The sequence below is a fragment of the Streptopelia decaocto genome, assembly GCF_964273445.1.
Source record: "Streptopelia decaocto genome assembly, chromosome: 13".
Classification (NCBI taxonomy): domain Eukaryota; kingdom Metazoa; phylum Chordata; class Aves; order Columbiformes; family Columbidae; genus Streptopelia; species Streptopelia decaocto.
Genome location: NC_138668.1, coordinates 15,508,454 through 15,524,023, shown reverse-complemented (window position 1 = coordinate 15,524,023; position 15,570 = coordinate 15,508,454). Strand labels below are relative to the sequence as shown.

The 15,570-nt window shown below is 44.8% G+C and overlaps 1 protein-coding gene across 2 annotated transcripts in view; it reads left to right on the top strand.

Annotated features, from left to right (window-relative positions):
- Positions 1 to 2,370: 2,370 nt before the first annotated feature.
- SMG1 (SMG1 nonsense mediated mRNA decay associated PI3K related kinase) overlaps positions 2,371 to 15,570 on the top strand; it is a 70,650-nt gene continuing 57,450 nt past the window's right edge. The window contains exons 1-3 of one of the 2 annotated variants that reach the window (XM_082065013.1): positions 2,371 to 2,649; positions 11,586 to 11,749; positions 14,991 to 15,146. In XM_082065013.1, the coding sequence (XP_081921139.1) occupies positions 2,561 to 2,649; positions 11,586 to 11,749; positions 14,991 to 15,146 (409 nt within the window). In that variant the 5' untranslated portion in view covers positions 2,371 to 2,560. The remainder of the gene's footprint in view (positions 2,650 to 11,585; positions 11,750 to 14,990; positions 15,147 to 15,570) is intronic. The other variant, XM_082065014.1, reaches the window with a different exon arrangement.

The window sequence follows — 15,570 nt, the reverse complement described above, 5'->3', positions numbered from 1 at the left end:
CACAACAGCAGTTTATAAAGCTCCACATCACTGGTCCATTCTGAAAATGGAGACAACTGCCCTCAGAATGGGGACCAGCATGAGCCAACACAGACTGCAGTGAATTCACTACTAGAACACAGGATTTCTGATACAAAATTTATGGTACCAAACACTGAACCAGTGGTTCTTAAACTCTTGCTGTAAGCAGGCAGATGTTGGATGTAGTACGACAGCTTGCTTTCTTGCCTGCCCTTGCTAAATTAATGTGAAACATAGTTAAACATACGTTCCTGGTAGTACCTTGCCGCTCAAGTGATTAATAGTTACCATTGGAATACTACTCAGCCATGAAATAAAAAGAAAAATCATCACCCGCTGCATCACTGGGGCAGGGGAGCTGCTGGACTGGGTTGGAAAGGGTGAGCAAATTCACAGCAAGTATGGTTGCTATACTTATAAAAACGTAACTTTGCTGCATATTGTCTAACTCTAGATGTCCATCTCAATTATAAAGAAGGGGGAAAAAGATTTATCATGGCTCATGGAACTGACTGCAAAACAGATTCGCTTACGATACACAAGTGTATGTCAGCTGAAACGCAGGCTGATGGGCACTGGGTTATATCGCATCAAAATGGTATTATGGTGCAATGAAGCCTTCTGATATAATTTTCTTTATTTTTGTATTGAAATTGATTTTGGTATCTGTACGTGGCTTGCACGCATTGCTTATGGACTCACCAGCAGCCAAGGGAGGTGGCAGCATGCCGTCTGTCCCAGCTGAGTCACCAACCCTGGCACATGGGACACAGGGGGATTCGAAAAGTTTCTTCAGGTCTTTCAGTGGTCTCAATTCTCACATATTTGTAATTAAAAAAAAAGTTTGATCTATTCAGGTCTCTTGGCTGAGTATCTGACTAAACTATAATAATTTTTCATAACTAAGGAAATATTCTGCAGTCAGGTACTAGGTTTACCAAATCAGCTAATCTAAGCTTCCAGGTCCTGCAGGAGAAATAAAAATATGGTTAGGACAGTCTTCACGTCTTTGTTGGGAAATGTACTCGGGATGTCTACCGAATTAAAGAGCTTTTTTTCTTCCCCTCAGATTTGGCTGCCTTCCCGTTTACAGATAGGCTTGTGCCACAACAGGCACTAAATGCCCTTCCGGCAAATGCTCGATGTAGAAAAGTCATCCAGGCTTAGAAAGACACTATGTTGCCAGTCTGCTTTTGAAGTGGTTTAGCAGCTGGGAGGAAGAAGGAGAAACCTTAGCGGGTTCATTAGTGTTCAGGGTGGGATTAGGCAGCTTTTTGCTGCCCACTGCCACGCATCAGACCTGTCCCTGGCAGTCACATATGGGTGACATGTCCTGACAGGGAGAAAAGCGGGGATAAGCCCCCGCTGTGTGCAGACGCTGTGGCAGGGCCTGGGGCAGCACGAGGGCAGGGGGATGCGGGTGTCCCCTTCACAAGGCAGATGGCGGCAGGACAGGGACCAGCTCTGCTGCCCTCCCGCCCCGGGACCTCGTCCTCTCAGCACCCAGGAGGCCCAGGCTCCCCTCAGGAGCCAGGTCACGAATCCCAGAATGTCAGGGGTTGGAAGGGCCCTGGAAAGCTCATCCCGTGCAATCCCCCCATGGAGCAGGAACACCCAGATGAGGTTACACAGGAAGGTGTCCAGGCGGGTTGCAATGTCTGCACAGAAGGAGACTCCACAACCTCCCTGGGCAGCCTGGGCCAGGCTCTGCCACCCTCACCGGGAACAAGTTTCTTCTCATCTTTCAGTGGAACCTCCTGTGTTCCAGTTTGCACCCATTGCCCCTTGTCCTGTCACTGGTTGTCACCAGAAGAGCCTGGCTCCATCCTCCTGACACTCCCCCTTTCCATATTGATCCCCAGGAATGAGTCCCCCCTCAGTCTCCTCCAGCTCCAGAGCCCCAGCTCCCTCAGCCTTTCAGATCTGGGATCCTATGGTTCCCCTGGCAGCTGCAGGACCGGGACCCCCGGGACCTCGATCCCCTCAGGGCACTGGGGTGCCAGGATCCCCAGTGTACCCCAGACCCCTTCCCGCCGCTCAGGCTGGGATCCCCTGGCTGCCCTCCCCTCACAGCTGAGGGGCTGCGAGCCTGTGGCTGCAGCGCCCCCGGTGCCTCGGGCTCCCCCGGGGGACGGGGGCGCCCCGCTCCCCTCACGCCCCGAGGCGGGCTGGCCACGGTCCGCCCGCTCCCCCACGCCCAGTGCCCGGAGCGGGCGGCAGCGCGGACCCCGCGGCCGGGGAAGCCCATCCCGGGGCGGGCGGGGGCGGAGCGGCCCGGCGCGGCCCCGCCCTCCCGGCGTGCCCCGCGGAGGGGCGGGCGGCCCATGTCCGCCATCCCGGCATGCCGCGCGCCCGGGCAGCAGCCGGAGCAGCCGCGGCGGCCGCGTCCCCTCCCTGCGGTGTGAGACAGCACAGGCGGCAGCCGCCCGCGGAGCGCCAGTGAGGAGCCGCCGCCCGCGCCTCGCCCCGCCGCCCTCCGCCCTCCTCCGCCCCTGCCCCGCGCCGCTGCCCGGCCGGCCATGCCGTCTCGGGCAAGGTAATGAGCCGCAGAGCCCCGGGGTCTCGGCTGAGCGGCACCGGCAGCAGGCAGCACTACCACCCGCGGGGCTGGAATGACTGGCAACCCAGGTGGGCAGGGCCGGGCAGGGGGCGCGGGGGCCGGGCCGCTGCGGCGGCGGCTCGGCCGGGCCCGGGGGAGCGGAGCGGGGCGGCGCGGGCCCGCAGCGCCGGCGGAGCCACTTCCTGGCTGTTGGGCCTAGGGGCGGGCGGGCCCCGCCGGGCCTAGCGCGGGGCGGGCGGCCGGGGAAGGGGCGGCCGTGCCCCCGGGGAGCCGGGCCGGGGCGCGGAGGGGATTTCCGGGTGCCGGCGGCTGGAGGCGGGACGGGGACAGGTCTGTCACCGCGCGGGGACCCCGGCAGAGCGCTCCGCTGGCCCCTCGGGCTCGGGGCTGTAACGTACCGGCGGTACCGGGTTGTGGCTGGGGGTGCACCCGGGGCCGGGCCTGCTGCCGGGTTTGCTCATTCCGGTTCTCAGCTGGCAGTTAAGGAGGGAAGAGCAGAGGCTGCAGAAGCACTGGTGGTCTTTTGAGGGTTAGAAAAATAGTACAGTATCATTATTATCGTTTTATCTGTGGAAAGTAGTTGAGCTGTGAGTAGACCGGGGTGAGAGCTCATACGATGTGTTAGGTTGTGAGGTGTGTTTGTACCTGGTGCTTTACTTCTTAGGAAGTAAAATTCAAAGTCTGTTGACTTCTTTAGTCAAGTATAGAGAGTGTATTTCAGGTCTTGATTGCCTCTGGTATACCTGATGCCACTGTATTTGCTGCACTACTCTGCTTTGCTATTTTATTAGTCAAAATTGTCTTGTAGAAATTGCTGTTTCTTAATGTGGAAGATTTGGGCCTTTTTAAGTGTTTTTTTTTTTATTTAGTGTTTTTTTTTTATTTTTAAAATAATATAGAATCCTACTTTTTAAACTTCTGGCAAAGAACAGTGTGGCATGTGCTTGGGAATGTACTTACAGATGACAGTCCAGTCACATGTGATTTAGACAAGGAGAACTGGGTGAATGTGAAGGCAGATCTTATGAAACACAGATGTAACTTCACTATTTACCATGCAGAAGGTTTTCCTTTTGCTCGAACAGCTGGCAGCGCAGCCTCTAGGGCTGAGCCCAGGGGCTGTTCCATTCTTAATGGTCTGTGGGGCATGGTTATTTAAATTCTGATTTCTTCTGTTATTGAACTACTTGGTCGAATAACTTAATATTTTTTCCTCACTTAACTTACAAATCTCTTTGGTGACATCTTATAGCACCTAGATTTTTTTGGGGGAACAAAGTAGTCTGGTATCTCTCTTCTTAATTACTGCTTTCCTTCAGATTTCTGGGCTGCAGTCTGGAATTCTGAACACTAACTCTTGACCTTCCCACCGGCATGAAATTGCATGTATGTCTTCTGTCTGTGCAGTGGATGGCTTCTGTACCTGTTTGCTGCTTGGATATATTAATTTGTCTCAAGTTCTGTTTTTCAGACTAAAAATATTCCTTACGGGGACTGGGAAGCTGGCTTTTTCCAGCAGACCATTGTCTGCAATACGTTCTGTTGTGTTAGGGGTGAAAGGAAGGTGAAAAGGCTGCTTTAAGAAGTTAGTCTGGCCTTTCGGAGTCTGACCGACCTGTTCCCCATGCTGTAGTTTGGTGCCTCCGCAGCTCCCAAATCCAGCTGCTGTAAACTGGGCTGCTAAAATAATGATCTGAAAAGCCACAGCAGCAACAAAAATCTGAAAGCACTACAGAAACTGTTTCCATTGCACTGTGTGCTTAGGGCTCCTGCTAAGAAATAGGTAACACCTATTCACTGTTCCTGTCACTTGTAAGAATTTAACTTTAGCCTTTCCTTTAACTAGTTTTCTTTTAAATTTGGTGAGAGAGCCCAGGAGTCGGAAATGTTCACACAGTCCCAAGCACAGAGCACGTTTTTCTGTGTATGTTGCGCTCCACGTTTTTAAATCTTCACCAAAAGATAGCTTTGGTGATATGGAACCTGTGAGTCTGGAGTAAGAGCCTAAAGAATGAAGCAGAGATTAAATCAGTCTTTGTTGTTTTGGCGTTAACTAAGTTTTGAAAGTGATTCACATGCATGGTTGAAAGGAGATCTGTTAAATAGAACTGGCAACGAGTATTTATTTTTTGTTGATTGTTTCAAACATGCTCTTGGACCCCCATCCGAAAATATACTCTTTCATATATATATATATATATATTCTTTCCTTTTTCTGCTAGTTTCATTTAGCTGAGGTGATGTTGCTGGTAAATGCTTTTTGCAGGGCGTGGAAGAGAGAATGCACGTGGCCGAATGAAAACGGCAGCAGTTGTAGTTGCTTCAAGTTCCTAATGGAGAAAAAAGGACCTGCTAACACACGGATTTATTATCAGAAGGACTGTGTTTCTAAACGTCTATTTTTGTGTGTGTAAAAGTGACTAGATGGATTCTCATTACTAGGACCAGAGTTCTCTCAGCTTTTAGTAATGCTAATCTGCATTGGCACTTGGGGTGAAACTGAAAGTTGGAGTCCACAACAGCTTTTTAGGATGTATGTGACAGAGAATAGTGAGGGTTTTTGGGAAGGCTTTATAAGATCTTGTTCCCCCTTCTAATCTATATAGATTTCTATACCTTTGTTTGTTTTTGCTTGACAGATCTCACTGCATTTTCCCTGATATGACTTCTGGGGGCGGGGGGGAATAAAATGTCAGTGTGTAGGTCTTGCGTGTGAACAGAGTTAATTTGGTAGAGTACTGAAAGGTAATTATATACTGCAATAAGCAAGATTTCCCTTGGATGGGAAATGCTCTGGGTGGCAAAGGCATCTCGATGTGCTGATGGTGCTGAGCAGGAGTGCAGGGGAGCAGGTTAACAAGTGCAGGGTGCACCGGGGCTTGCTTGTTCTTAGGCGAAAGTGGGAAAAGGAAGATAAGATTTTAATTAACAGGACTTCTGTCTCTTCTGTCAGAATTGTAGGTTAGCTACGGAAAAGTGAAAAAGAAAATCTATCACATCTGAGAAAAGTTCCAGAAGCATCTTACTAGGTGCTGTACTGAAATTTGTTCTTGAAAATGAAGCGTATCCTTCTCCGGCAATGTAAGTCGGTGTTAGGAATTACTGATTTGTTAGCACGGTGCCTGCCAAAACGAGTTACTGCCTAGGACCCTGTGGGTGTAGACGCGATGAGACAAGACACTAAAATATGGCTCTCCTTCCGGGTAGCTTATAACCTAAGAGAGCAGTATTGGCCAGGACTTCATAATTGAGACCAAGTACCCTGTGTTTAATTAAAGACAGGGTGGGGAGCAAAGAAACTCGTCAGGGGAAATGGGCTGAGAAAGGGATGGTTAGAGGGATGCTTTCTGCCGCTCTGAAGGGCAGCAGTGTGTCCTTTACAAAAGGCAAGCGCTCCTTGTGGATGTTGTGTGTTCATAATGCTGGCTGACCAGCAGGGTGGTGGCAGTGGGTGCTGTGTATACGGAAAGCTGAGACAAAGATTTCTTCTGCACTTGCAACAAAGTACATAGAAAAATGTTTGTTAGAAATAGGCTGAAATCGTAGTTTGGGCAGGTCTGTGTTGTTGGAGGCAGCTTCGAGAACGAGGTGCAGTGTCAGGGTGAGGAGGTCAACAGAAGCCCTGGGAGGAGATTGAGTGGATGGCGTGTGGGAGATGCTGAGCAGGAATGGGTTCAGTTCTGAACCCGCAACAAGTAATTCTTGATCTCTTTTCACACCGGAGTGTGGTGAATATGCTGATCAGGTTGGGAAGGTACGAGATCAAAGAGCTTTTTTTGGGGGGAGGGGGGGGAAGTAAAATGGGGGAGCCTGAGTTTGTAATGTGAAAGCCTTTGTTTTTAATGCAAACACAGAGGAGAATGAGATGTGAGAAAGATGAAAGAAGATGAAAGCATGTCAGTGGGAAGTAAAAGGAACTTGGAGTGCAGATAGTCTTCCAGGCAAGAAAAGCTATACTAGATTGGACCAAGGGTTTAGCTGGTGTAGTATCCTGTATCCAAAATGACTATCAGAAGATGCCTATGGAAAAATAAGAACAGAATGCATATATTTGATACATTTCCCTGCCCATGTCTGTCACAGGACAGAAGGAAATTGCTGAGCTCCTGTGTGGGGAGTGATGCAGAATCCAGAGGCCATTTGAAAAGCTACTATGGCTGCAGGTGCTTGTCCAGCAGCAGAGGTGGCAGAACTGCAGGAGGACAATAGGTAATTCGTTATTTCACTAGTACAAAGAATGGCTGCTGACACTGCCGTTGCGCTCTCAGAAGTAGGCTTGGAGCTGAGCTCAGCCAGGCTTGGCCTTGGCAAGATGGATCAGGGGATGGTAAAGGAGTGTGGCAAAGGAAGGTGGTCACTGCTCCGTCTGGTCATGGGAGAACAGTCGGAAGCCTGGTGGGAAAGAGTTAATTTGAGTGGATACAGTGACTCGAAGTTTTAAATGATGAATCCTTCATTACTTAAAACCTTTATCTGGGTTATAGCAAACAAACTTGGCAAATAGAGCAAATCAAGTAATAAAATTGACTGACTTGAACAATAATACAGCTTATAAAATAGAGTTGTCTCAGAATAAATCCTCCATGTAGATCCCTTAGTTGGAAATAAAAATCAAATAGAATAATTAAGTGATTTTTGTCTCAAAATAATATCCATATGGCAGGCTTATTCTGAAAGAGCTACAGATAGTGAATAGTATGCACCAGATTGTCCAAGAAACTTGTTACAAACACAAATTCTTAAGGCTTCCATATCATTAAAGAAGAATGATATGTTTTTGATTGACCTATTTTTTTTTAGATAAAAAGTTTGGTGTTTTGATTTTCAATTTTAAACCAGTGTTTCCCAGCCATGCTTCCTTCAGTCATACAAACTGGCCAGTCAAATCATGCTGATACTCTTGCTGGAATGAGATGTACACTTAGTTTTGGAAAAGTCTAACTTTCCTTTGGAATGTCCCTGGGGGAAAAAAACCCAGCTGTTTTAAAAAGGCAGAATTAGTGTCCATTTCTGCTTATTTAGGTGGGTGAACTGTTTTCTATTTCTGCTGGATAGAGACAGGTTAAAAATCACTCTGCAGAAAACTGAGTGCAGGCTCTTCCCTCTAAATGATGCTGCCAAAACGGTGTGTGCAGGAGATTAATTGGTGGTGGTGGAAATCGGGTGGTTTTCCACCAGAACCAGCACGGGTGAGAACTGTCACGTGAGATCTTGAAGTATTTTTCTTGGTCTCCATCAATGGGCTTTTCAGGTGGAAATAAAACAGACAAATACAGTACAAGGTAATCATCGGCATGTTTGTTCTTGCAATTTCCTGTGCCAGCTTTGTCTAATATCACGTTTTTATTTGTACTTGTGCTTATGCCTTGCTCACCTTGTCCTTTGTGATTTTATTAGTATACAATGTTTGTTTGGGTCTGTGACAATGTCGATGTATGTAACTGATAAGTTTGTTGTTACATAGACTTCTTTGGAAAGATGATGCCAGGTGTTTTGTCTGTCACCTCCTGTGTGCTTGTCACAATGTAGTGACAGTGGAGAGGTGGGGATGCAGCGCTGCCCGCCCTGCTGGAGGAAGGGGTGACAGTCATTATTTGTGGCACTTCCGCAGGTCCTGTCTGCAGAGCGGCTGCGCCTTGAGTTCCAAGTTGTTCTCTTTCAAAATCACAAATAAGTTACTGACATCTGGAATCTTGTGTCCAGTTGTGGCCCCTCAGTTCCAGCAGGACAGGGAACTGCTGGAGAGAGTCCAGCGCAGCCACCAAGATGCTGCAGGGAGTGGAGCATCTCCCGTGTGAGGAAAGGCTGAGGGAGCTGGGGCTCTGGAGCTGGACAAGAGGACACTGAGGGGGGACTCATTCCTGGGGATCAATATGGAAAGGGGGAGTGTCAGGAGGATGGAGCCAGGCTCTTCTTGGTGACAACCAGTGACAGGACAAGGGGCAATAGGTGTAAACTGGAACACAGGAGGTTCCACTGAAAGATGAGAAGAAACTTGTTCGGGGTGAGGGTGTCAGAGCCTGGCCCAGGCTGCCCAGGGAGGTTGTGGAGTCTCCTTCTGTGCAGACATTGCAACCCGCCTGGACACCTTCCTGTGTAACCTTATCTGGGTGTTCCTGCTCCATGGGGGGATTGCACTGGATGAGCTTTCCAGGTCTCTTCCAACCTGCAATTCTGTGACATGAAAAATGGTATTTGAAAGAAACGTCTCGCTGCACACGCAGGCAATGCTGTGCTCTGAGCTCACTCGCAGTGTCCCGTGTCACCCGGTGTTCCTCAGTAAGGGGACAGAGGTAACGGGTAGTGGGCTCAATCCCCAGCTCTTGAGCCAAACTGGTGCAGGAGCCTGCGGTGCAATTCCCACCAGAGACAAGGTGGGTACACCCCACAGGTCACCCCGTGTGTCTGAGGACGTTGTCCAGTCTCTTGTTGAACACTGTCAGGTTGGGGCCGTGACCCCTCCCTGGGAGCCTGTTCAGTGTCCAGCACCTCTGGGTGAAGAACCTTTTCCTCATGTCCCACTGACCCTCCCTGGCACATCTTCTGCCGTTCCCTGGGCTCTGTCACTGTCACAGAGCAGAGCTCAGCCCTGCCCCTCCTGCTCCTGCTGAGGAACCTGCAGCCCATGAGCTCTGCCCTCGGTCTCCTCTGCTCCAGCTGAACAGACCTGTAATGGGAACAATGTCTGCAGTGGGAACTACTGCCTCTTAAATTGATACAAAGCAGAAAAATTCCATATTTTTAATAAAATTATGCTCACCTTTTAGTCGGATGATGAAGTGCGAACAGGTTAGCTTGTAGAAATCTGTGCCCAAAGACAGAACAAAGTGGGTATGTGGTTCTTCCCAGGAAAACAATGGGCTTATGGATTTTACCACAATGGAAAATTTTACGAAATGTTCAAAGGCTGTGCTACAGGAATTGAGGTTAGCTTAGAACACATTAGTCCTTCCATTGGTTGGGATATGCAGAACAGTCTTAAAAATTGTATGTTTTATCAGCTTGCCTTCAGACTTAAGAATTCCAGAGTTAATCCTTGACAATTGGAGACGATGATGTCTGCAGCACAGCACATCACCTTAAAAAAAGTGATGCTATTGCTATCAGGACTTATATATCAGTGCTTATATTATATTCAACTTATAATTAGTTGAAAATTTGTCAGTTGGTTTTACTGAAAGGATGAAATAATTGGGATACTCTGTACTAAAGTGCTGTTCCTCAGTGAGCTGGGGGTCTCCTGAGCTTTAGAGCAGGGAGGGGATATCCAGGGTGGCATAGGGACATTCCAACTTCATATGCCTTGAAGGTTCAGTGCAGAACTTTAAGTGTGATTTAGGAGGGTGATGAAGGTCCAACCTGTGTAAGTATTTGTACAATCCTAGTGGACCATCATGAGCAAAGACGTTTACTAAGGCTTTGTCCCTTGAGCAGCATAGCTTATTTTATAAAATAGTTCAAGCAAGTGCTCAAGAAAACAGATGTGAGACCACAGTGAATACTGAAAGAGGAAAAGGTCTTATTTGGTATATCTAAAGGTGAATTTGTTTACAGGGCAAAAGGGAGTAATAGCTGCCAAGCAAACCTAGTGTCAGCCTTTCACTGGGAAAACAGGGCAAAACCACAATATTCTTATTTTGAACCCTGTTCCACATTGACAGTATATTGTTTTTTAACACTCTCAAGAGAATGAAGCGTGGGGGCGTGGGTTTAATTCCAGTTGTTTTTTGCAAATATCAGCCCTCGTGCTATTGCTCTTCCAGTTGTCCTGTGGACGAGCTGTGTTTGAGAAGAACAAGCCTTCAGGATGGCTTAACTAACAACTGCTTGTCAAACATTTTAACTGTGTTTTTCCCTTTTGGCCTTGAGATGGATTTAACTCCTTTTCCCTGATTTTTGTCTCTTGGTTCTAACCACGTTGTTCTCTTGAAAAGTAAAAATGAAAGGCTTTTTTCCAAGAACATGCGGTGTTTGTGCTTACACAAATTGTAGTTAACTTGCAGGAATGAAAAGGAATGACCTGTCCTGCTTTTTGTTAAATAATCAAATCAACTATCGAAAGCTTAAAATAAAACCAGTAGATCTTTAGAGTTTGCTTAGGAAGAGCCTTCTGTAAATAATAGCATGATTCCAAATATGCTTGAACAAAATTCTGCTGATTTTTGTTTAGGATGGGTATTATTTTACTAGTTTTAATATAAAACCTCCAGTATTGCTTGTAAGAAAGATTGCTTGAATTTAGGTTCTGAAGTCTCATGTGCATAAGTTAGTATGTTAAAGTCAGTGTATTTTAAAAGACGAGATCACTTGGGATGTCCAGTGAGAAGACTTCCTTTCATAATTTTCACCTTTTCCGTTAAATTTTATCCTGGGCTATAAATCACTTTTCTGATATGAGAGAAGCTTAAACTTAATGCAGATTTTTTAGCTTTGCTTTGTATCTTCCAGCATTTACTCTGAAGGATAACAGCTCTTAGTTTACACACCAGGTTTTTCCACAGTAAAGCCTGTTTGCTTGTTCTTCAAGAAATGAATATGATTCCTATATTACTTATCAGTGACAGGCTAGTGACACCTCCATCTAGCAAGTGGTTTTACGTTGCTCAGTAAGGCCCGTAGTGTCTTATGTAAATGTCCATGGGTGGATCAGTAATGACTCTCAGGTGGTGGATACCCATACCTAGTTGTATGTTATTTTTCACTTCTGGGAAGTAATTTTTCCTTGTATCTTATATAGGCATCTAACAGATAAGAGACTTGAGACCATCCAGAGAAATGGCGGTGGCACACTAGGATGCGTTTCCTTTGCATGTTGCTGTAATCATTAGTGAATTCTAACCCCAGTGGGAATTTAAGGTCACTTCTTAGCAGGTTAGACATACAACTTTTGTAAAACAGGAAAATACATTTGGGATTGTCATTTCAATATGTTGCATTTGTAAGTGAATGTGGATCCCACTCCTGTTATACGCCTACATAAAAACAAATATTTTTCTCTTTATAGAACTGACAGTGCATCAGCTGACCAGGACAATTTAAAATACTCTTCATCCAGAGATCGGGGCAGTTCTGCCTCCTATGGATTACAACCCTCAAATTCAGCTGTGGTGTCTCGACAAAGACACGATGATATCAGAGTCCACACTGACATACAGAATGAAGAAAAAGGTATTCAGATTGCTGTTTCGTGTGTGATTTGTGAGGGGACACAGAGGCAGTAAACTTGAAATGATGGAGGATCTTTTTCTCCCCCAAAAAGGCAGTGAACTGATAGAGCTCATTGCCACAGGATCACTGTGCTGAGAGGTTTATCAGGGACCAACAAAATGTTGTGGGTGATGTGAATAGTGAGAAAACTCTGCAGTTGTGTTAGGAGAGGAATGGAAGAGACTTTGTGCACGAACAGATTCAACCCTTTTTCTGGCTCTGCCTGCTCTGCGAGTTGTCATTTCTTCCTGAACTCTGTCTAGTGCTTCTGGTGTTGAAAATGAACTGCCTGACTAAATGGACTGCTAATCTGATCTGCTATCTATTACACCTTTACTGCAGCAAACTGGAATCTTAGTTTGGGAATCAAATCCGTATATTGTTATGAATAGGAATTTCTACTTTTATGTACCTCATTCTCACTTCATATATAGGTGGCGTGATATATGGCTCATACCATTTTTTTTTTTTAGAATGGAAATACTTTCTCTACAAAATATCTACAGATATCAAATAGGAGGATTTTTTACTTGCAGACTCACTTCTTAGGCCATGTAAATTTTCTTCAGGCAGGCCAGACTCGAAAAAACCTGACAGTAATATTAGTGTGGGAGTTTTTGTTCAGGAACCTAAAAAGCATTCACACTCCCACTATATCTGCCCTGTAACTGTCTGTAAAGAATTGCTGCATCTTAGGGGAAGTTACAGCTGGGTGCACTCATGCACATTTATTTTTATTTAGAAGTAGTAGGTACTGTTAGTAGGAGGCAGGAGCGTGAAACAACTATTTTTTTTAATCTGCATACCTTGAGAATCCTAAGATTTGGTTAATTTTAGCAGAGAAACTGCTTAGAAAGTGAATATATCTGTCAGTGTGTGAGTTTTACTCAGTTTTACTGTGTTTCACACTGACTGGCACAGGAGGTTATTCTTATACTTTGAAGTGTGCCGGTATCTAAAGAATATACTGAGAGTATAGTGAATTAGTAAGTTATGGACAAAATCAGTGAAGCAGTTTGAAGTTGCATATTGATTGGTATTGCTAATGAAGATAGTTTCTGGAAGCTGTTGAGGTTTGAAACTCTCTGTGCCCAGGAAATAGTTGCTTTCTCAAATTCAGTTTGAATTTCCCTTGCAGCAACTGATGACTGTTGACTCCTGTCCTTTTGCTCTACATCTGTAAGATTAGTCTAGCTGGCTGTTTTCTTCTTTTTAAATAACCCTTCAGATTAACCAGTGGAAGGCTGCAATTAGATCTCTCCCCTCTATCGTCTTTATAAAACAGTTTGCAGATTTGAGTTTTTAAAATGGACTAAAAGGCTCCTTGGTTTTTACGTATAGAAGAGATATCGTCTGTTCCTGCAACATTCTCTTCCCTTTGGATTTGCAGCTGTGTCATGTGCTCAGAGTCTTTACTGCAAAAAAGATACTGCACTTGGTATCTGAGTGTTTATGCTAAAATTAATGACAGTAACGTAGCTGATCATGTTCTTATTTGGTCTCAGATTTAACATTTAAAGAGAAGTGAATAGAATTCGTATGTATTAGGATTTTCAAAAACTTTTCAGACCAGAGGATAACTGAAGAGTTATTATGTCGTATTTACAGGCTTATTGCCAAAAAAACTGATTGCCCTGCTGTGTTTTTAATTACTCTAAATGACAATTTGTTTCATATTGTTACCAAAGACGTACCATCTATGTGCAAAGTGGGAGAATATAGGGTTATATTTAATTCATTTAAGGTAATGTCAAATATGCTGTAAGAAATACTACATGCCTTTATAGACAAAAAAGCTGGGATTTTTTCTATGATAGAGGGGAAGTATGAAATAACTTTAAGAACTCCAGCAGTATATGATAGTATGTCTGTTTTTGATAGTCAGTGCTTGTGGGCTGTATGCATGATTATCTGACATAATCACTTAAATTAATTTCTTTGTTGCTTTGAATTTTAGTGATACACTTGTTTAGTCATAAATGTAATTATTGCTGTTAGAAGTAACTGCCTTCATACGCAGTGTTGGTTCGTTAGGACAAAATAACATTAAGGTGGCAGACATACTAGTTCACGTTTAAAAATGGAGTTTAGTGTTACAAATCCAAAAATACACATCTTTACTGTAATTGTAACGAATTACAGCCGAGACGTTGCACAGGATTTTCTGGTACGGTAGTCCTGTGTGTGTAGAAATACATAAAGTTCTATTAGTAGTTCACAGCTGCTTTTTTACCGAAAGCTTTGCCTTCACGATGACGTTCTTCACATCTACTGAGATCCAGATTCCACTTCATGTTTGAACTGATTTTTTAATCCATCCCGTAGTCCCGATGGGTTGGTTGGTTTCACGGGGACCCACCTGTCCTTTGGCTTCCCTTTATACACGGGTGCCGGTGGAATCGTGGAAACATCTGTTCTGAAATACCTCTTGCATATCTTGTGTTGTTCTGGGTTTAACTTGATGAGCTGATTCTTGACACCTGCCCAGGGGATGGTGTCACTTCCCTGTGGCAACAGCTTTGGTTTCAGCATTTGAGTGTGTAAAGTCTTGTGAGTCTAGGAGTAAAAATAATTGGATCACTCAAAATGACGCTTTTATTTCCGCTTTATATTGTTACCGAAGACGTACCGTGTGTATCTCAAGCGGGAGAAGGTAGGATTAAGTTTAGTTAATTAATGTCAGTGTATGAAAATACTGACCGTTGTACATTTAAGGAGAGTTATTCAAACTGTACGTATAAATTGTGGCTTTTTACAAGCTTTCTTCTAATTTTTTGGGCCATTTTACTGAGCCTGTGTGGTGGATTTATAACAAAAACAGTGGAAAGTTGATGTGCATAATTAAGGAGCAAGTAAGCAAATGCCTCTAGCCATGTGTATTAGCAGTTGGACACAAAGGGCTTTGTAAAATACAGGGTCAAAAGTAATAGTAAGAAAACCCCAAATGCAACAAAACTGATGTTAAACTTTATTGCAATAGAGTTTCCTTCATATGATACAAAACCACGAGGTTCTGAAAATGTGACCTGGAGACTTACAGGGCACAACAAAACATTTCTGCATGTGAGAGTGAAAAAGGAAGCTAAAGAAGGGGGTAGAGGATAGGGCTGCTAATTTGCATATGAATTGAATAGCTCATAACATATGACCCTACTAAATATATGGTCTGACAACCTGTTTTAATCTCATGTTTTTTCCACAGGTGGCTACAGTGTCAATGGAGGATCTGGGGAAAATACTTATGGTCGGAAGTCGTTGGGGCAAGAGCTGAGAGTTAACAATGTGACCAACCCTGATTTTACCAGTGTTCCGCATGGGAATCGTGCTTTAGCCACAAAAGACATGAGGAAATCACAGGGTAAGGATACCACAGATGTTAAGGAAATCAGGATCTCTTTTGGCAACCTCTCATGTTTAGAATACAGAAAGAAATTCACTACAATCAGGCAATCTATGTGGATTTTATTATTTGTGATACACGATGAGATGATGTTGATGGAAACTATAATCTTGTATTAATCTTTACAGTTGCCTGAACTGAGACTTCTACACTTCAGGCAGATCTCTTGACTTACGCTATCAATCTTTCCAGTTCCTTTAAGTATCTTTTGAACCTTTATTCAGGCCAGAGCCAAACTTGGCAGAGAGATCAAGGGCTCCAAGAAGGAGACTTTTGCTCTTAGATCTGTTGAAAATTATTGCCTGAGTAAAAAGTCGTCAGTGAAGAGTCCCTGGTGTGGGAAAACATGTAATAGTGAGCACAACTGTTATGAGTTCTCCCT